Source organism: Cyprinodon variegatus, unplaced genomic scaffold (assembly GCF_000732505.1).
Source record: "Cyprinodon variegatus isolate N-32 unplaced genomic scaffold, C_variegatus-1.0 Scaffold1683, whole genome shotgun sequence".
Classification (NCBI taxonomy): domain Eukaryota; kingdom Metazoa; phylum Chordata; class Actinopteri; order Cyprinodontiformes; family Cyprinodontidae; genus Cyprinodon; species Cyprinodon variegatus.
Window position 1 is genome coordinate 25,468 of NW_015152136.1, and position 21,151 is coordinate 46,618.

The 21,151-nt window shown below is 39.7% G+C and overlaps 1 protein-coding gene across 4 annotated transcripts in view; it reads left to right on the top strand.

Moving 5' to 3' along the window:
- The first annotated feature begins 1,134 nt into the window (after nt 1-1,134).
- The window catches only part of cpeb2 (cytoplasmic polyadenylation element binding protein 2), a 31,030-nt gene continuing 11,013 nt past the window's right edge, over nt 1,135-21,151 (top strand). The window contains exons 1-5 of one of the 4 annotated variants that reach the window (XM_015404288.1): nt 1,135-2,588; nt 5,391-5,660; nt 12,891-12,981; nt 16,620-16,670; nt 20,547-20,570. In XM_015404288.1, coding sequence (XP_015259774.1) covers nt 1,722-2,588; nt 5,391-5,660; nt 12,891-12,981; nt 16,620-16,670; nt 20,547-20,570 — 1,303 coding nt within the window. In that variant the 5' untranslated portion in view covers nt 1,135-1,721. The remainder of the gene's footprint in view (nt 2,589-5,390; nt 5,661-12,890; nt 12,982-16,619; nt 16,671-20,546; nt 20,571-21,151) is intronic. The other 3 variants (XM_015404289.1, XM_015404290.1, XM_015404291.1) reach the window with 3 other exon arrangements.

Genomic DNA, 21,151 nt, shown 5'->3' on the forward strand with positions numbered 1-21,151 from the left:
TGAAGTGACATTTCCATTTAGTTAAATTAAAATTGAATGTTCCTCCAACTAAAAATTTTGATTTTTAGCTTAAAAAAAATTACTTCTTACCTTAAAATTAGAAATCCCCTACTATAAAAAAGCCACTGCAATGATCAGTCACTAAATGATAAATGATAAAATAGAACTATTTTCTGGAATATTGTTTTGATGTAAATTCATAATTCAAGAATATTACATATTTTTGAGTTATTGTAGATGAACATCATCAATTTTAAATAAATGTTTTTATTTGGTTCAAAATAACATTTGGAATATTGAAATTGTGATTATATCTGAATTTGACTGAAGCTATAACCTTATTTTTTTGATATCATGATTAAAATAGAATTGTAAACAAAAACAAAAAAATGTTTGGGTCAGTTACTATGTCTGTTCCAGCACTTTTTATCATTACATTTTATTTTACTTCTTTTTCTCTTTGTATTATTTCTTATCACAGGGGTCATAACAGGGGGCGAGGACCATTTCTACAGGGGCACAGGCCCCAGTTGCCCCCTGTAGAACCGCCCATGCTATAAGCATTACCCATCAAAGACAGTTTGTAGGGATAACAATTGTGATTTTTTTTTTTATAAACTGTTTTTATAAACTGTTTGCGCTTCAGGTAATTAATATTCTATTTTAATGCCAGTCTCCTGTTCTTCTACATCTGCTGCCTACCTGCTCATTTATCACCAGTCCCTACCTCATCCTCCTCTCTTCACTTATTTCTTTCTCTCTTTTTTTGTCATCAAAACATATTTCTTTTTTTATTGCTCTCCTGCTGCCCCCTCTCTGCATTTGATTCCCAATCAACCATCACCAAAACAGGGCCATGTTTCGTCTAAAACCGGCTTTATGTGAAAGATAACCAATCATCCTTAGTGGTACTTTTGTTAATGTAATATATATATATATATATATATATATATATATATATATATATATATATATATATATATATATATATATATAGATGTTATTGATGCAGCTATATATTTTTATACACATTCAAACTAATAAAGGGTTAATTTAGCTTATTTTTCTATATATATTGTGGTACTTGTGGTGCTTAAACCTTTTAATCTGTGTTAATCAAGCATAAACTAAAGCTGCTGGTGCCTCGCCCTGCTGTAGGGCTGTAGTGAGGGTGTGTAGGCCTACTGCACTTTATGAATAATGAAAAAGTGACGTAAACAATGCGGCTCTCTTTGCGGCTCCAGGCTCGAGGCGGGCGCAAGGAGGCGTGATGCGGCCGTGACGTGGGTTGAGTCGGGGATCTTTAATCCTCTGCCGCAGCAGCCCAGCCGGTCACCGGAGGAGGGGGGCAGCGAGGGTTCGGACAGGAATGGGTCGATCAGGAAGGGTCAGCAGGCCGAAACGGTTCGGTGTTTAGGTGGATGAGTCCGCCGAGAGGAGCGGAGATCACGACAGAACGAGGCGAGGATTTCTGCCTAGGCCTGACCCCCTCCAGCCAATCCGCTCCCCATGAAAGGACCACACACAGATAAACGGCTGCTTTAATACATCTATATATCCATTTTGAACGCATTTTTATTAGTATTAGTAGATTAGTCTGCGTAGGGATCCTGCGCCTCGCCCTGCCGACACTTTCCTGTGCGTAATTCCTTCCTCGGTTCGCCCTTCAGAAGCGTCGCCGCGTCCCGTTTTTCCTGTCAGCTGCTGCGCATCAGCACAACATGCAGGATGAGCCTGTGGGGGTGACAGCCGCGCACTTACCCCCATCAGCCGAAGAGGACGAGCGCAGCAGCAGCGGCGGCGGCAGCGCGCTCAGCAAATCCGCAAAGCAGACAGAGAGCCAGCGGAGCTCCTTCACCTCGGATTACAGCCACCTAACCCAGAAGATCGCTTTCCCCGAACATTTCTGCCCGCCGCAGTCCCTCTGTGACCTTCAGCACTACCGAGGCGTCCATCAGCAGTTAGAGTCGCCCCCACCGCAGACGCGTTTCAGTCACCTGCAGCCTTTCTCCGGCGCTGCTGCTGCTGCTGAAGCCGATGCTGTGACGCAATCGCCTTCCTCTGTGAACCTGAACAAGCTCCAGATGGACTCCCCCATCGCCCACCATTTAAATAACGGCAATGGCAGCAGCAGCAGCAGCAGCACCGGCAGTATGCTGTCCGGGGGGCTGAGCGCCGCTTTCCCAAACCTCCCCGGACAGGAGGTGCAGAGCGCCAGCGGCGGCCCTTCCTCGCCCTCCCTCCCCGGGTTTGGCACCCCTTGGTCCGTGCAGACCAGCTCCTCTCCGCCTCCTACAGCCAACTCCATCAACCCCATCCACGCCATCGGACAGATTCCCAGCGCGGACTCCGAGAACAGCTTCTACCCGGGCATCCCTTCATCCATCAATCCGGCCTTCTTCCAGAGCTTTTCCCCGGTGTCGGCTAATCCGTGCGCCGGGATTAACGTGCAGGGCTTCAGCGGGCCCTTCTCGCCTCAGATGAACGTTCCTCAGCAGCCGCAGAGCCGCAGGTCACCGGCCAGTCCCCAGATGCACCCCCACCAGGGCGCCTTTCTGCAGCAGAGGAACAATTACAACCAACACCAGGTGAGCTGCTGGACAGCATCCATTCACATAACATTGGCATGAACCAATAGGATGTGGTTACATTTAGGCCTAATGTTAAATATTTACTAATATTCTGGCTTAGGTTATGGGTTACACCTACTGACAGTACAACGCCTTATAGATAAAAAAATATGTACATGTTATAATGTTTGCAGAATCCACAGCCAGGCTCTCTGGGGGATAAACATTTCTTTTCATAATGCATTATGCAAGGGTTGGAGTTTCTACCCCTAAGGCATGCAGATAGAGTAGGGAACACTGTAACAAGTGAGCATCTCTGAATCTTCCTGTTGTTCTCTCCTGGAAGCTGGCAGTGGGATGCAGTCACATGGCGTCGAACCATCCCTGTCTTGTGGCTCACTCACTGGGAATACAAAGGCCTGCAGGGTTGTGTGTCCTAAATGGATGCTTATTTGGGTGGAATGAAAACATCCAGTGTGTTGCTGGCGTGGCACACCCTTAGGAGGAACAGCAGAGGCTTACACCAAGAGCCCTGCTCTGCAGGAGGAAGGTTTACAAGCTGGTAGCCTTCAGCTTCAGGTTTCTCATGTGATTTGCACACTGGGTGTGAGCAGGGGAGCGTGTGTGAGTGGGACTAGGTGTGACTGGTTGTGCTTTTGCATTGTTGTTATTTCCTCGCCCTTTAACCCTTTTCCTTCAGTCCATTGTAAATATATTTGCATGAAAGCAACAAAGACAATTGCAGGATTGTTCTCTGTCACTCCACCCAAAATCAAATAGTTATCCAAAAAAAAATAACACATTACCCCACTAAGAACAGGAGTCATGTTTATGAGCGATTTGGTAAAAAGTCGTCTGCCTTCTATTCAGTGATGTCGCTGGGATCTTCAAACTCTGATTAAACTTCCTTCTGAACTGAGACAAACTGTAATATTCCATTAATCTCATATCCTATTGATCTTATGACTCCCCATCTGGCTTCATTCAAAGTCATGCACCCATTAGACACATGTGGCCCTTTTTTCAAAGGCAGATTTTAGCAAAAGTCTATCCTGCTGATATAGATTTTAGATTATTCTAATTTAACTTGAAAAACAAATAAAATAAAAAGCAATGCTATTTGGATTGAATTAAACTATTTTCTTCTAAACATTATATAAAGATATTAGGGGAGCTCTGATCACAGGTTTTTTGGTCAATCCTGATCTATTTTTATGACTGCCCTGTCAGTCGTCATAAGATCACAAGACATCTTCAATATTTCCATCTTATCCTGTTGAAAACACATCAATCATTTCCCCTAAATGTATAAAAACTGAAATAACAGCTCTCAAATATAAATTCAAGTTTAAGGCATCAACAGTTGGTGTTTTTCAGACCTTTACAGAGGTTGATCAGATTGGTGAAGGAGGTCGGTTTTACTTCCAAAATATCTAAATATCCCCAAATTAAGAAAACTGAGGTGAATCTATTGATGCACCCTTAAAGGACACAGTAATGACAGTAAGATTAGATCACAGGCCTAATGTATATCCTTCACAACACTGAAACTATAGATATAAAGCAGATAGCTAGGAAGAAAATAACCATTTAGAAAGAAAGCTAGAATACCTTGAATATGATTTGTACTCCAGATTTTTCATCAACACACATCAGATAATATTAGTTCATTATGTTATAAGATTATCTAAGAATTGAAAAAGTTCCAAAAGCTCCAATCCAACACCCGGTACCTGGATCAGGTATCACTTCTGATTGTGACTAATCAGCTGGATTGGATGAATAATGCCGATCCAGCATTCCAATCAATTATTTACCTTTTTTATTTTACATCACACACAGCAATACAGTTACAGCGATCTGTAGCAACATACAGACATTTTTATATGACATTTCTAATTATGTATTTGCAGTACACTTTGCATAGAAATGTTATTTATTCCCTTTTTTGCTGCTAATGTGTACTCCATCTGTTAATAAATACTATGACGTAGATTTACATCTTTTCTTTTCTTTTTTCTTTTTTTTAAATGTTAATCTCAAGCCTGATGCGTTCAGTCACATGGCAAGATATACGGTTTATTCACTCAACAGTAGCATCAGAGCAGAGCAGGAATAAATGGTTTGGTGCGTATCTATAAAAAACTGATTATTCGCTTGATACATGAGAAGGAAAAACGGTCAAATCTAATGATCTAAGATCATTTATTCATTTATGTATAGAGAGAAATATCTTATTTCAATCAGATTAAATCCTGGCATCTTCTTCTTAATGAGACAGTCTGAATGAAATGCTGACATCCCTGCATGGGAAATTAATTTTCTTTCTTTGAATGCTCTTTTAAGTTTCTTCCAGCTATTTTTAAATATCTTAATAAATAAGAAGATATCTAGGCCAGCTTCTTTGATTCTTAAAGAAGAAAAAAAAGACAAATCAGATAAGGGTGGTTCCTCAGAAAACATTCAGATTTAGCAGCTCAGGAAAACCTAATAATCCTGCATTTGATTTCCACCTGGGATGCCAAAAAGAATCAGTACATGATGTGTAAGCAGGAGACACAAGGTGGAGAGAGTGTGTAAGTTACAGTGGTGGTGTCGCAGGGCACGGGATACTTAGTATTAGTCTTAAAGCTCTAAATCTTCTTATCTAGCCACCCATTACAGGAGCAGATAAAGTTCGACAGAGGCTGACGAGGGGAAACGAGGGATATAGGATTAAATGTAATAATGTAGTTTTATGAGACAGATGCTTATGCACTGTATTTTTATGTGTTTGATCTTTCTAAACCTGTGTGGGCCCTCTTCATGTTGCCTTCACAGCCTATGGTGAAACCATCCCCGTGGGGGAACCATCAGGGGAATGGCTGGGGTTCCGGGGGGATGTCCTGGGGCCGGGACCACCGCAGAGGGAGTGGCATGGGCGTACCCGGCTCAGTCAGTCACATCTCCCCGCTGAAGAAGCCCTTCTCCAGCAACGTCATTGCTCCCCCAAAGTTCCCACGCTCTGGGGGATCGCTGGGACCCAAGTCCTGGATGGAGGAGAACATGTTTCGCACAGACAGCAACAGCAACACCATGTTGCCCCTGCAGGTAGGTGTTCAGAGGAACCGGCAGCTGTCAATCTGTTATTATAGGACTGCAGCACTGGATTGACTTAATGTTCAAGTCATATACATGCATAGATGCTGATGGCAAACAAACATTAATATGCAGTATTGCAGTATGGTACAGCTGCCAGCCTACCGGAGCTGTAAGGAGAGTGTTATTTATAGAAGCAGCCAGGAGGCACATGGTTGGAGGAGATGTTGACAGGACAATAATCAGCTGTTAAGGATGATTGACAAAAGCAGAGACATTTAAGATGTTTGTTATGAGAATTTCACTGTTTACCACAAGTCATGTGGAGGAAACAACAAACATCTGGGGAAGGAGAGGCTCCAATCGGAGGAGGCAAAGTTACAGATTGACTGATACAGGTTTTCTAAGGCCGATTATTATGACATCAGTATAACCGAAGACTAAAGATTGAGCTGAAGAGATTCTCTTTCCACTCAGACAGTGACCTAATGCAATAAACCAGAACAAGATAGAATGGTCTGGGCCAAAGCTTCATGTGTTAGAACATAAAGGCTTAAATTCAACTGGGAATCTATGACAAGACTTGAAAGCTGCTGTCCAGTCTGACTGGGGGGGCAGAATTTCTACAACTGAGTGTATTAACTAATGGGAACCGAATACCAATTAACACATAACTTTTCCGATTAGATTAGGAAAGTATCCCTTTATTGCTTCCTCACACTTTGTGCTACTTTGTGTTGCTCGCTGAAATTAAAGCCCAGTAGCAGAGACGTCTGTGGTTGTAACATGATCAAATGTGGAGAGGTTCAAGGGAGAGGAATATATTTGCAAGGCAAAGGGCTAAATCACTGATTCGCATCATTGTTTTGCTGGTTTCTAAGGAATACAGTAAATCAGTTCTCCTAGGACCTTCCAGGTGTAGTTGTGAAGGAATAACAAATAGAAACAAGAGAAAAAATGTATTTTAATAGAACCAGACACCTGAATAATAACAATATTCATCCTCATTACCATTTTGCAAAAATGCTTAAAGTAAAACCAGATACAACAAAAATTTGTCAAAGGTAAAGAGGAGGATTTTCTTTTTTCATCTTGATCATCAAATAAGTCGTCCTCCTAATTGTCAATCATTCTGGCAATATGTTTGCGTAACGACGTCCTACGTGCTCGCCCCCTTAGCTATCTTTTTTCTGCGCATGCACACTTTCAGGCGTATATCTGTGGTGAGCTATGGTTTCAGACAGTCATAGAAGCTCACCTTTCTCACCATGGTTTTTTGAAAATGGAGGATGATTGTAAGAGAAAACATGTCTACGAAGTGTATGAGAATAAAACAAAGGCCTCAGAAGAGGCAGATATTACGCAGACTGCATTGCGCAGAGAGCTCTCCTCGCAAAGCATTATGGGATTTGCTGTCAAAGCGGCCCACTGTTGCCATAGTCTGTCACTACCCGACATGGGCGATTAATACCAAAGATGGCACAGGCAGCACAGATACGTGACCAGGGGAGCATAAATTAGCGATCACCTGTCCGAACGGTCAGTTAACCGAGTTCACTATAAACTCCACTATATAGTACCCGCTCTATATAGTGATTGAAGTGATTGAGGGGTTTAGAGGTTAGGGCGGACGTTCGAGCACAGTAAGCTTTTATGAGCTATGAGAACAGCAACTTTTAAACAGAGCGTGCACAAGGAGAAATGGGCTCGTGCACGCTCTCCCACGCGTTTAATAGGCATTCCCTCCCGGAGCGGGTACAGAGTTGTGCATGTGCAGTTTTTTCAAAGTGAATAGGGCGGGTCTTCTAAAAAAAAATCATGAAAATCCTCTACAATACCTTTAACAACTGCAGTTAACAAATTAAAAAGGAAAACTGACTCTTTTGGAATAACAGTTGTAAGGGAAGTTGCTGCCTGTCATTTAATATTAGTGATATTTACTGACATCCTAATCTTTGGCAAGTTTAATTAAAGGTAACAAAGATGTTTTTGATGCGTTTACGGAACAAAAACAAAGATTTACAGAACATAAAAAGTATTTTATTTGAATCACACTTACCTTTTGTATTGTTAGTCATCACTTCTCATGACTGGGAAGAATTGTACTAGTTTCACTCAGTTAAGGGAGGCGAGACTGCAACTCGTTTTGGTTTAAAGATAAATTTCAGGTTTGACATTTTCTATTTCAAACATGCAATAAGAGAAAAAAAGCACATTCAAATAGATCAGTTGCATCACACGAATCGACTCCAGTCTTAAATGAATGTAACTGAACTCTCTAATCTGAGCTGTTCTCTCACATACACAGCAATGATAAACCTAACAGCTCAGATGATATTAAGGAGAAACGTTATTATCTAGACATTATCCAGACTTCCTCAAACTGGAGCTTTCCTCCTTAAATTCTCCCACCAAGGCCTTTAAACAGAAACCATTGATAGAAACCATTACTGATTTTACACAGCTTATATCTAAACCTCTGTGTGTTGGAAACTATACCAAAAATACTTGCCGTATACAGGATGGAGTTAATAATCTCTACCTAATGAAGCTTTATCAGAGTTGAGTTTTTACATTTATTAACTGTGTTTTACATGTTTTGATTCACATTAAGTCTGAGCGCAGTAGGGCTGTGGCTCTGACTGATGATATCAGCTGGAATAACGTTACCACTGAGTTGCTATGAGTTTGTATTATTAGTCGCATCGGTGCCAAGAAGAACAACGCTTCCATTCCAGGAAACAGGCTTTGACTTCATGGATAAATTTCCATAAACAGTGTCAGACTCAGAAATTTTTCAGATTCCAAGTCTTTTCCTTCCTTCCTTTCTGTTTAATGTTTGGCAGTTGCTGACGGACCGTTTCTCTGCAGCGGCACCTTCTTACCATCACAAGGGAAGGAGGCTAAAGGGGAGAGTCACCTCTGCTTTCCCTGTCAGAGTTCAGAATAACTGAATAAACAGTTCTGCTGGAAACAATCAGCGATGATTGGTAGCCATCACTGTTTGCAGTTCAGACACTTAAATAGGACTAAAGGGCAGATTTGTTTATTTCTAATGACTGGACGTCACTAAGAAAATCTCACTGAATTGAATCTCATTGAAAATAGCTGATGCTGAGTCTGGTCAGCTTGAGATTATCATCAGTTTTCAAGTCTTGCTCCAGATTCTCCACTGAATTCAGGTTGAACGTTAACCAGGTCACTCTAACAAATATTTATGAATGGATCCAATCCATTCCTTTGTTACTCTAGCTTTTTGATTAGGGTTGTTTTCCTGTTGGAAGGTGAACCTCCACCTCAAGTCAAAGGTTTTTATACAGCCTTTAACAGGTTTCCCTTCAGAATGGTTCTGTATCAAACTCCATCCACCTCAGTTTCTCTGTCCCTGCTTGAAATAAGGTTAGAGCAATGGAGTCATCAACCTGTCCCATCTGAGCTTTATATGACGGGGATGAACAGTGCACCGTAAGGCATTTAACCCTTCATAGGGCAAGTTACAGTTTCTGATTACAAATGGAGTCCACCCCTGTCCCTCAGTGAGGTCTAGAAGCACAAGGTCTATATCCAGCCATTCAGCAAAGATACTGCTACATGGATGTACATCTTATTTTGGCGTTTGACCAATTAGATGACCCCTTGAATGATTTATTACCTACTGTAAATAATAATCGCTTTGTATCGATGCATCGATCCTACAGCTGACGATCCCACGCATCGACACGTCGGCAAGAGTATCGATTCATGTTTATTTTTATCCATTTGCTCCTGGACGTAAGTCTGACTCCCGTGCTGCGGTGGCACTAAACCTATTTTGCGCTCCTACCCCACTTCTTTTAGCCACTACCCTCTTTCCGCTTGCACACACACTCGGATAAACACAGAGGCATTATTATTGCTCAGTGAATTAGTTTTTCATGCTATTTGCTGTTGCAAATAAAATGCATAACGATATTACAGCTTTCATTGATTTATTTTAAATTTGAAACATTATCTAGCCTGTAAGGTTAAAAAACAAAAATATTAAAAATTATTCGAATCGAATCAAATCGTGGTGTATTCTTGAGTATAGAAAATAATCGTATCCTTGGGTCAGGAAATTGATACTGAATCGAATCACCATGATGGGTGTGAGTTACACCCCTACTGTAAATTAAGTTGGGGAAAAAAGTGAACAAGTCAAGAAAAAAAGGTAAAAAGCTAATCGAAAAGTTAAAAAGTAAAGTTAAAAAGCCTAGTTAACAATTATATTTAGGCTAATAAACGAAAAAATGTAAGTGCTAGTATCAGCATGAATTCATGCATTTCTTATAGAAGCACTTTTGTTGTTTTTCTTAATAGTTATTTGTTCAAGTTGGCGTATTTTGTTATTGCATTGACATTAAGCTTTGCCATCAAATAATCCATATATTTTTTGAATGTCACAAAGGTAATAAGGACTTGTCCTGGATTCCAATAACAGTATTGGCTGACAGTATTGGGGTGAACAATATATCAGCATCAACATCAGCCAATGTTGTTCTTTATTAAAGATATAGATATTAACAACCATATTATTTCCATTCAGTTGGGGTTGATCATGTTATGTTTTTTTGGTCACGTGACAGCAGTAATGATGCAGTGCGGGATAGTGTGGGTTTAACTGAAGCGGAGAAGCAATAGCTACGGTTAAATATGCATAAATTCCAATCTAAAGCTTTGTTGATGGGAAATTCCACATCTCTGTTCACATTGACACTGAATAAAATGATACGATCATGACCTGTGTATACATTTTACCAAGCATTGAGTTAGATTAAATCATTTAAGCATGCACAGGACTGTCTAATATTGTGGAAGAACGGAGGGGGGGGGGGTCACCCTAATGTTGTAAACATGCAGAGAGGCGTGGAGATTATTTTGCTCCAAAGAACCGAATGGGCGCATTTGGATGCCAAACGAAACTGAGAACCACAAATGCCATCTCTCGCTTACTCTTTCTTTCCAGTTGGACAGAATCAGATCAGAATCTTTTTCAGAGGCCAGTTTTTCAGTGTTTAATGGATTCTAAATATTAGTTCTCCGCCAGAAATGCAGTATTGACATAAGATTTCAGCCCAGGTATCGTGTTGGTTATCGTTATAGCGAAAAAAGTTCCTGCATCCATCCATTTTCTTTATCCCTGCTGGGGTTGCAAGGGATGCTGGTGCCTATCTCCAGCTTTCTACGGGTCGTCAGTCCATCGCAGGGCAACACAGAGACAAACAACCATTCACACTAACACTCACACCTAAGGAGAATTTAGAGAAGCCAGTCAACCTACCAGTCATGTTTTTGGGATATGGGAGGAAGCCAGAGTACCCAGAGAGAACCCACACATGCATAGGGAGAACATGCAAACTCCATGCAGAAAGACCCCGGGCCGGAAATCGAACCCAAAACCTTCTTGCTGCAAGGCAGCAATGCTACCTACTGAGCAGCCCAGAAAAACTTCGTATCATTATTAAAATGTTGATTTATCATTTAAATAATAAATTAGAATTATTTATGTTAACAATCTAGAAAAGAAATGGCTTACTTGTTGGAATTTAAAGATTTTTTTACTGTGTTTTTGACCATAGAGCGTTAAAAAATTCACAGAATGTGATTAACTGCAGTTATTGCGTACATTTAGTGATAGAAATCCCTCGTATTTATGTAACTAGGATCCTAAAAAAGCCTATGTTAGCCTGTATTGTGGAGGATTTTCCAGATTTTTTTAAAAATTGCTCCACTTTAAAAAAAATTGGGCGTGCGAGAGCATGCACAAGCCCATTTCTTCTGGTGCAAGCTTACTGTGCCCTAACGTCAACCCTAAACCCTAAATCCCTCCATCACTATATAGAGCAGGGACTATATAGTGAACTTTATAGTGAACTCAGTTAACTGACCGTTCGGACAGATGATCACTGCTTTTTGCTCCTTTGGTCACGTAACTCCTCCTAGTATAGTATAGTGACAGCGTGCCGCTGTCACTGCCCTACAGCAGTCCACTGTGACAGCAAATCCCATAATACTTTGCGAGAAGAGCTGCAGGATATATCTGCCTCTTCTGAGGCCTTTCTTTTCTTCTCATACACTTCATCGAAACTTTTTCTCTTTCCATTTACAAAGAACCGCTGTGAGAAAGGTGAGATTCAATGACTGGCTGAAACAATAGCTCACCACAGATATACGCCTGAAAGTCAGAGCATGTGAGCGTAGCGGAGCGTGGACAGAACATTGGAACGGAACAGAAGAAATATGGTGGAGCGCAGAGTGGTTTTCAATTCAAAGGCCGGAGCGAGGATTTCGCTCCGCTCTAGTTTGCTGCGATGCACTCACAATGAAACAATGTTGGATCATAAAGTTTGTAAAATAACCTTTATTTGATTGAAGTGTAATTTTTTTACAACAATTAATTATTAAATAGGAAACAGCCCTGGCATAAATACATGAAGGAAAAATGTCAGAAAATACCTTCTCCTGAAAATCTGAGCGAGCGTGGAGCAATTCCGCCGGAGCAACAGGAAAATTAAGGTGAGCGCAGAGCGGATTTTGAGCAGAGCGTCCTGTTGTAACTTTGAGCGGTGGACCGAATGAGCGAACATCCTCCTGAGCGAAAAGCGGAAACTGCACAGTGCTTTGCTCCGTTCACATGCTCTGCTGAAAGTGCGCATGCGCAGAAAAATGTAGCTAACAGGACCAGCCCATTGGACGGCCTTACATAAACTGAAATCAAAATATTTTTCAGTATTTGTGATCATGGGGCCTAATGCAGCTACATCCAGACTGCAAGGAACTAATAATTTTTATTGTCACTTTAAACATATCACAATACTACCACAAACTATATTGATAAGATTTCAGTTCTCCAACCCTAGTCTCTAACTAACCTCTTTGTCTTTAACCACACAACCCTGCACCTGCTGAATCTCGTCTGTCATAGAATCTCATTAGAATACATTGATTTTCAGCGTTTGTTATGTACATGTTCTCAGTTTAATGTAAACAAAGGTTTCTTACAGTTAACCGTCGGTTAAAGGTTTACATACAACCCACTTAGCTTTAATAAATATGTAAAGAATGTAACCTGAGGGCCCTGCACATCTAAACCAACTGCATGCTAAGGATAACAGCCACGTTTGAGAGGCGTCAGAACAGTGTACGTGGCTTCCACACGCATCACGGTGAGCTTGATTTATTTAAATCTGTTGAATTAACGAACACCCCGTTTGTATTTTTCAGGACCGCTCCAGAATGTACGACAGTCTGAACATGCACTCCTTGGAGAGCTCTCTGATCGACATCATGCGAGTGGAGCAGGATCCAATGAAAGGTAAGACGGCCGTTCCCTTTTGGTCTTCGTTTGCGGGGTCAGAGGAAGGTGATCTGTCATTCTCTCTGCACAGCGCTGTGCAGAGAGAATGACAAGCCTGTTTCCCACCGGAGCTGTGTTGTTTTTCCACACGTGGGCTTATTTTCCTCCCCGCTAAGAGCTTAAGGCTTGTGCCACCAGCTGCATGTTTACCTGACTTAAAGCTCTGATCTGGTGGCTGCTTAACCTGTCCAGCACAGATCTGGGTAAGAAGCAGAGAAGGAGCACAGGAAGAAATCTGCTGCATTTTGTCAGTAAGCTCTGAACTTCAACAAATAGGTGCTGAGTTTCTTCTGAATTATTTCTAAGGGTTTGACAGTGACATGCAGAGAGGGTCCTATAGTGTGACACTCTGCTGGCCGCCTGCGCTCAGCTGCTGAGCATCAGAGCTGCAGTGTCAGATGACTGCACCCCTCTTACCCTCCTCTGCTGCCACCGCCTTCCTGTGGCTCATTTACAGCCTTGCAGGCCATATATGCTCTCAATTTACAATATTGAAAGAACAGAGGAAGAACATCAGTGGCACAAACAGGACCGCCTGCTTTGGTTACTGATTTGTTTGTGGACAAGCAAAGAGCCCCATCCTTTTTCAGTTTATTAGGGTCCCACCTGTGTGTGTGTGTGGTTGGGTGGGGGGGTCATGGTTGAACAGATGGACAGGACATGGACCGGTGTGCACAGCAGATAGAAGGAGGGAGGTGGGCTAATTTTAGATGAGATCACCCCTCCACACTCTGTGTCTGACAGCCAAGAGGGAAGATGACAGAGGGCGATCGCTTGCAAGGCTCTGATTGGCTGGTAACGGCATTTTGGTTAACAGATTTACAATATAAGAGCATGAATATCAATATTACATTCTGATAAAAATATTATCAGTTTGTTTTTTTATTAGCCAATCAACCCAAGAAGCTTAATACATTTATTAGATTTAACCTTTTTCACCTAAACATTGATTTTCTAGTCAGTTATATAATCTGGAACCAAAACACGACATATTGCAGGAACCCGTCATCTACTCCACTATGACTCATCTGAAGATGACAGCTTCTGAGTCGGAGCTTTGGCTTTATTTAGGAAGAAACCAGATAATTTAAAAGCATAAAATTGGTCAGCACAGCTCAGATGACCTGAAGACAGAGCAGATTCTCAGATGACACACCAAGCTGTCACCTAAAAACAACAGTTAGATAACTTCAAAAGGAGTGGGCCTTGTACCAAATTCAGCATCTTGTAGAAATACCTGTGAACCTGCTCATCTGTCATCACATGAGGACCACACAAAAGTATAGCGTTCATTAGGGCTGAACGATTATTTTCCCCAAAAATCTAAACTGTGATTAATTTTAACCAAGGTTGTGATTTTATTTCGATTTTCCTTTGCACAAATCCCAAGCTTTTAAATGTTTCACCCCAGGCTTTCGAGTTTTGAACACTTTCTTGCCCAGAGTCCATTGTTACAGGACTTTACTATAACTATTGTGTAAATGCATGGATCTATGTCAGCTGCAACTCTCTACCTTTCTGTGTCGCTGCAAACCTACTTCAAGTGTTTAATCACAACCTAAAGGCTGGAGGGAAATATTTAGTGTTTTAGCGCCTCTGCAATTTGAAAATTGCGCTTTGTTAAATTTAAATTATACTTTAAATGCAGTGAATTGCCCAGCCAGCCGCCTTTTCTCTGTTACATCTGAATAAAATACAATCAGTTTTGTTTGTATTTCAGTGTAAACCCAGTTGATCTTTGTGGTTCTTAGAATGAGCTTCAGTAGATCAATCACACTATCAGTGTGAGCTAGACATGCGCTGGTGTGAAACCTTATGGTATGATGACCTTTGGGAAAAAAATCCCAGTTTCAAAGTATTATAATTACAACTCTGTTACTGAAATGTCTACATTAAAAAAGAGAAGAGTTTGAGGGCTCAATATGTACTTGTAATATGTACTTCTCCCTAGCCATTTTGGCTAGTGGTTTTCCAATGTTACTTGCCACTCTTTTCACCAGCCACAATTTTGTTAAAAAATTATATTTCATATGATTTAAGCTGAATATAATGTGTTCAAGTTTACTTAAACTACACTGCACTGACCCTTCTACACATTTATCTAACTACTTAAAATGTCTTACACTACCAGTCATCAAGCATTCAGTTCAGATAAGATTTTGCAAGGTTTTTTTGAAGATATGCAGTGTACAGTACAAAGTAATTAAATGTGCTTAGGGCTGAAACAATTAATCTTGAATAATCGATTATTGAAAAAAATCGTCAAATAATTTAGTAATAGATTAATAATTAATTGGAGTATAGATACTTGAAAACATTGCTTTAGCTGACAGAGCAACCTACTTAGAGCAGAAACTATACCAACATCGCAAAAAAATATATAAAGATGTTGCATTTAAGATAAAAACTTTTTCATTTGTCAGTATGCTCTATCCAGGAAAAGTTTTAGTTTGACCTGGTTTAATTCTGTAAAAAATCCTCTTTAAGGGACTGTTGCGTTCAAATTATTAATCAATTAATCAAAAAAACAATCAACAGATTAATTGATTTTCAATATAATTGTTAGTTGTAGCCCTAAACGTGTTGATGTATTGCTTTTGAAAATTGTTACAGGGATTGGAGTACTAATTTAAAACATAAAAACTGAACTGTAAAACGAAAAAAAAAAAAAATGCAATTTTGGTAATACTTTGATTCATTTTCTCATACTTACTGCCAGACTGAATATTTACTGTTGACTGTATTTACATATGTTATTACTGTTTATTTATTTGGATCCCCATCAGCTGTCAGTAATTTGACAGCTACTCTTCCTGGGGTCCTTTTAAAATTATACAGATACACAAAACATATCAAATGATCACATCATAAGAACAACTGTACATTTCAAATTATTTCACATTACAGTACAATCTGTTACACAAATATTCATATATTAAGGCTTTCAACAAAGTATTTTTTTTTTTATATCGTAGTAGCAGTCAAGATGTTATGAGGCAGTTTGTTCCACAGAGTCACAGCTCTGAACAGCACTATTAGCATCATTGATTTGCAATTACCTCCACCAATAATGAGATATATTTTCATAAAAGAAGAATTCTAATATTAGTTTATACATAAGGCTGGTCATCCATTTGCGAAGCCCCATTCCACCATGGAGGTCCAGAGTGATAAAATAGTGCTAACACGCAGGATAATCTCAGAAGGCATGGTAAGCATCTGAGCTTTAGCTGTAATTGTGTAAACAGTCATTTAGCAACAGGAAGCCAGCGTTATGATCCATACTCTGACTGCATAAGGGAGGATTCTGCACTTAAAACCAAACAGCATGATGATGGTAAAGTCTTCCATATGTGCTTTCTTTATTTAAAATGTTTTTTCTCCTTTATGCTCCAAATGTTGCACACACATTACTCACAATATGATCACCTCAATTGGTGTCTGTTTCCCGCCCCATTTGTTTCTGTATTCACACCCATTTAAATCCATCATCTTCATCCTGTACTGTCGTCCTGCTTCTTCTTCATCAGCACCTGTGTTTGTATTTCTGGGGCTTTGTGTGTGTTTGTAACATATGCGTGTGTTTCTCATGTCAGGCCGTGTGGGCTGCCCTAACCCCGGGGCCGACGGTCTTCTCATGCTCAATGGTAATTATCTCTATGTATCATCTCTCCTCCTGTGTCTCCTGCTCCCCTGATGCATCCTCTGATACTCCTTAACCTCAGTGGACACATTCTCCTCTCACTCCATATGACCTGCCGTACACCTTGTTTCAGGCTTATAAAACCTCTGTTTTAAAATCCTAGTTTTTTAGGGCGACAAACTCCCAACATGCCTTAGAAATGCTTTGTAATATACGCTTCCAACATGACCTACTTTGTTTAAGCCCAGTCATGGTGGCGGATTGTGCCATTAGAATAATTATCATGCTGCAGAAAGCTGCTTTTAGCATCACATGCAAGTCAGGAACATTTTGAAATTTAATTTAAAAAATGTAATTTTTCCTTTGTTTTTTTTCTCCTTTTCATCAAATTTTAAAATCTTTTAATGATTACAATCTTACCTCAGCAGAAACTGAATTTGGTTCAGAGATCATGCAGAAAATGATTGAGGATCTTTGGGGTTTTATTTTAATGAGGTCAGTTTGCTGTGTCCTCCTAACATGCAGCAGTTTAAACATCATTTTGGGAGTGGATTTGGGATTATGCTTTTAAAGCCACGCATTTTGCTGCTGCTTGTCATTTATGTTGTTCCCTGACACAGGTAGGATATGAATGTATTGAGATTCAGGTGTAAGGATTTGTTTGGGCTGATTTCTGATCTCCAGCTCTTAGAATAAAACTTTGACCTCCTAATATTATTTTAGCTGATTTAATTTCTCTTTTAGAGCCCTAATATTAGGAGATTACTTATTAATCCCTAAAGAAATTAAATTAGACGCACTAGTAGACCAAAAATCATTCCTCATCATTTGGAGATTTGGATTTAAAGTTGCTTTTCTTTGCCATTTTATAAATAATAGCCAAACAATGTACATGGGGGATTATTTTTGAAAGAAAGTAGTTTTCCTTTTATTTAAATTCAAATTCAAAATTCCCATGCAGGATTTTTATTTTATTATTTATAAGAAATATTTTTATTAGTTCTTCACTTTTTTTTATAATTAGTTAGTTGTATTCCAGTAACAACCCTTTTAGGTTAGAAGAGCTTCTTTCCATCACCCTAATTTTTAGTTCCAATTATGGATTATTTCTTAGATTTAAGTCGAGTCGCTGGATGGGCAGAACAAATCATGAAGGTTAATGATAAAAATTCATGATTTACGGCTTAGCTGTAGAATTATTGTATTCAAATTATTTATGTCTAGTTGTCCTGCTAATATTTTAAAAATGAAGGTTTTGGCATAACCAGTGCGTATTGACTTACATAAAAGTATTGTTTAGAAATGAAGAACCATAACTCTGAGATTTCTGAAATTTAATTAAATCCAAATCCAGTTCATTAACCAGCAGACGGAAAGTCTTGCTCTCTCTCGCTCCCTTGTAGTCAGAATGAAACGCGGACATTTATCAACTGGTAGCAGCTGGTGTTTTCACTGGGGGAGGTTCCTTTATTAATCCCAAAGGGAAATCGATAACTTTTATAGGGGCTTATTCAACAAGTTGTAGATCTGGATAGCCATATAAAAGGAAGGATCTACTGCAGTGGTGTTTCTTACAGAAGACTGGAGAAGCTCACATTGAAGACACAGAGAAGATATGCATCACCTTGCTGCAAACATTGAAGGGCCTCCTTATAAAGAACAATCTGGTAGCATAATGTTTATAGTGTTTGACCAGTTTCTGTTTCTCCTGACATCTGCACTCATCCTCCTTTTTATTTACATTTAAGATGAGATGATTGTTTCCAAATCATGCCATGAGTGCTTCACCGGCTCCCTGTATTCAGCTTTCTGTCCATCGCTGATACAAGTACAGAGTCATCCGAGTGTTTCTGCTGATGACAGAAGTCTGTCTTGTCCAGGAAGTCAGAGGTCTAGAGAGTAATAATGAATGACAGGAGAACTGCTCCCTTTGGTGCTCCTGTGCTGCTGATTTTCATGTTAGACAGCTGACCCTTCAGTCTGAAAAACTGTGGTCTGTTTTTCCAATAGTCTTTGATCCAGATGATTGCTGAGGCCTCCATGTGACTCTTTTATTGTTTCTGAAAAAGCATATCAAGCTGAATCGTGTTAAATGCATTGGAGAAATCAAACAGGGAATGAATTAAAAGCAGAGCGCCGCAGTTCTGTACCCTGTATGATGCAGGCGCTATTAGTATGTAAAAATAAGGTGGTAATCGTTCTGCAATGATAGGCTTTTTATCAGACAACCTAAGGTTTTACCCAGGAAACATTCTGATTGGATTTAAAACACAAGAAACATGAATAGTAAAACAAATTCAGAAGTTATTTACGCTATGTGGGAAATGCCTTGTCACAAATATAAGAACTGCTCCAATCTTTCTATTAACTTTTTTTTCCCAGCCACGTCCAGGGTGATTCCAAATGCCAAAAAAAAGTTTTTCTTCAAAATTGAAAAACTTAAAGCCGCGGCAGCTCTCATAACTTCCCAGTCGCACGCGCTCCCTAAACATTTGGTGCTGCCATGTTTTTTTTTTAATCCCTAATTATTGCAATATTTTATTCTCTGAACAGTTGACAAGGTGAATCCATATAAGACGGAGAAAATGAGCTCAAAAACTATCAATGAGAGGGTTACTTTAAGCCAAACCTTTTTTTCTAAATCAGAAAACAACTGAGTTTTTTATCACCTCCATGTTGCCTCACTGTCTTTCTCTCATCGCTTGTCTTACAACCAGCTACACTTTAGGGTGTCACACCCATCTTTGTAGTACCAACATCAGCCTTTGAGTGCAGGATTAGTTCACCCTATATCTCCTTGCTTTCTGTATCACTTTGCTTACATTGATTTATTTTCAAACACCTCAGTGATGCTGCTAACTTTGAACCTGGTCTATCTTAAAGGTAGCCTGGGTGCCATTCCGAACTTAGTCCCGCNGGTAGCCTGGGTGCCATTCCGAACTTAGTCCCGCCCACAACGTTTGAGGTCGGGAAGTTCGGTCTGGCATTGCTCCATAATAGCGCGAGTATTATCGCCCACTCTCTGGCGATCCAATCAAATTGTCAGGGCGGGCTTTATACGATGATGGACAGATGATCAACAGTAACGTAATCAACCACGTGACCAAAGCGCGCATGGGTGACAACAATAATGGCTGCCGCTGGAGATTTGAGGTGTGTAGATTCTGCTATTAGGTCTGTTCTAGAAGATATCAACAGCAAATCAATTTTAAAAAAGGAACAGAGAAACGCGATCAAGGCTCATCTTCTTATTCTAGGCGTGCAACGGCACGCTTTGATTTTTGTTGAACTCTTTTTATTCAACTATGCGTCGCTTAACATACGTCACGCACTCCATTGCTCTTATTGGTTGTAGGTCTATCCAATTGAGTGCAGAGGCATTTTTTTCCTGGTTCGTTCAAAACACGCCCCATAATCACAGCTCTATGGAGCAGTATCAGACTCATATTCTGACTAGAATTGAGTAGGACTACGTCAGGCTATCTTAAAGGCTGATCCAGTTAAAAATCATCAGATTTTAAACACCAGCTTATTTCAGTTGTTTTTTAGTTTGTTCATAAATCTTTTTTTTTTTTTATTGAGTTAAAATTCTGGGTTTTCATTCTCTACATATAAATTAGTAAAATATGCTACATTTGCTATTTATTTTTTTTAATATAAGGTAGATGATACAATAGCAAAGAAAACCATATTCACAAAAAAGGGGAAAAAAGATTTTGCCCATCTGAGGAGGTTGAAAGCATCAGAAGCATTTGATTAAAGTATTCCTTATAAATGATTTGTAGTTGATAAAGATGTTGCTGGTTAATATCTGCCCAAATACCCTTTAACAAATGTTCATTGAGCTGAAACTTGCCCTCTTGTACTTTTCCACATGCAGCCAGGAGCTATGGGAGACGTCGAGGTAAATACTCCGATGTGTCTGTTCTCTCTGAGTCTATAAACCTGCTTACTGTAAATGGGCCTTTAGAACTCACTGTATTCTGGGTTATAGGTTCTAGATCATGTTGGTGTTTTTGTTCTGCTTGTAATCTAAAAAGGTGTGTCTTTTATTTTGTTCCATTACTGCTAAAAATGATAAATAGTATTTTAGTCACCAAAAATGTATGATAGCAACTATGTACATAGCACATAATGAAAGGTTTTGGATGTGCTTCCTTTCAACACAGAGTGTGAACATATTACCCCAGACTTGCCAAGATAAACTTAATAAAATACAACAGTTTAAATCAATCTGGGTATTTAAACCAAATCATAACAGACAACATGATGTATTGAATTTTTCCTAATCTGAACTACAAGAACTATGTTTTACCATGCATGCAGTGCTGAAGTTCTGTATTTATGTTTATAAAAAAATAGTTCATATTATACAATAATATGGGACATATACCACATATTATTGCATGCATAACAAAATACCCTAATGTGTACAGTCTGTTAAGCATGTTTTAAAAACATGTGAAAGCTTCGCTACATTTAAAT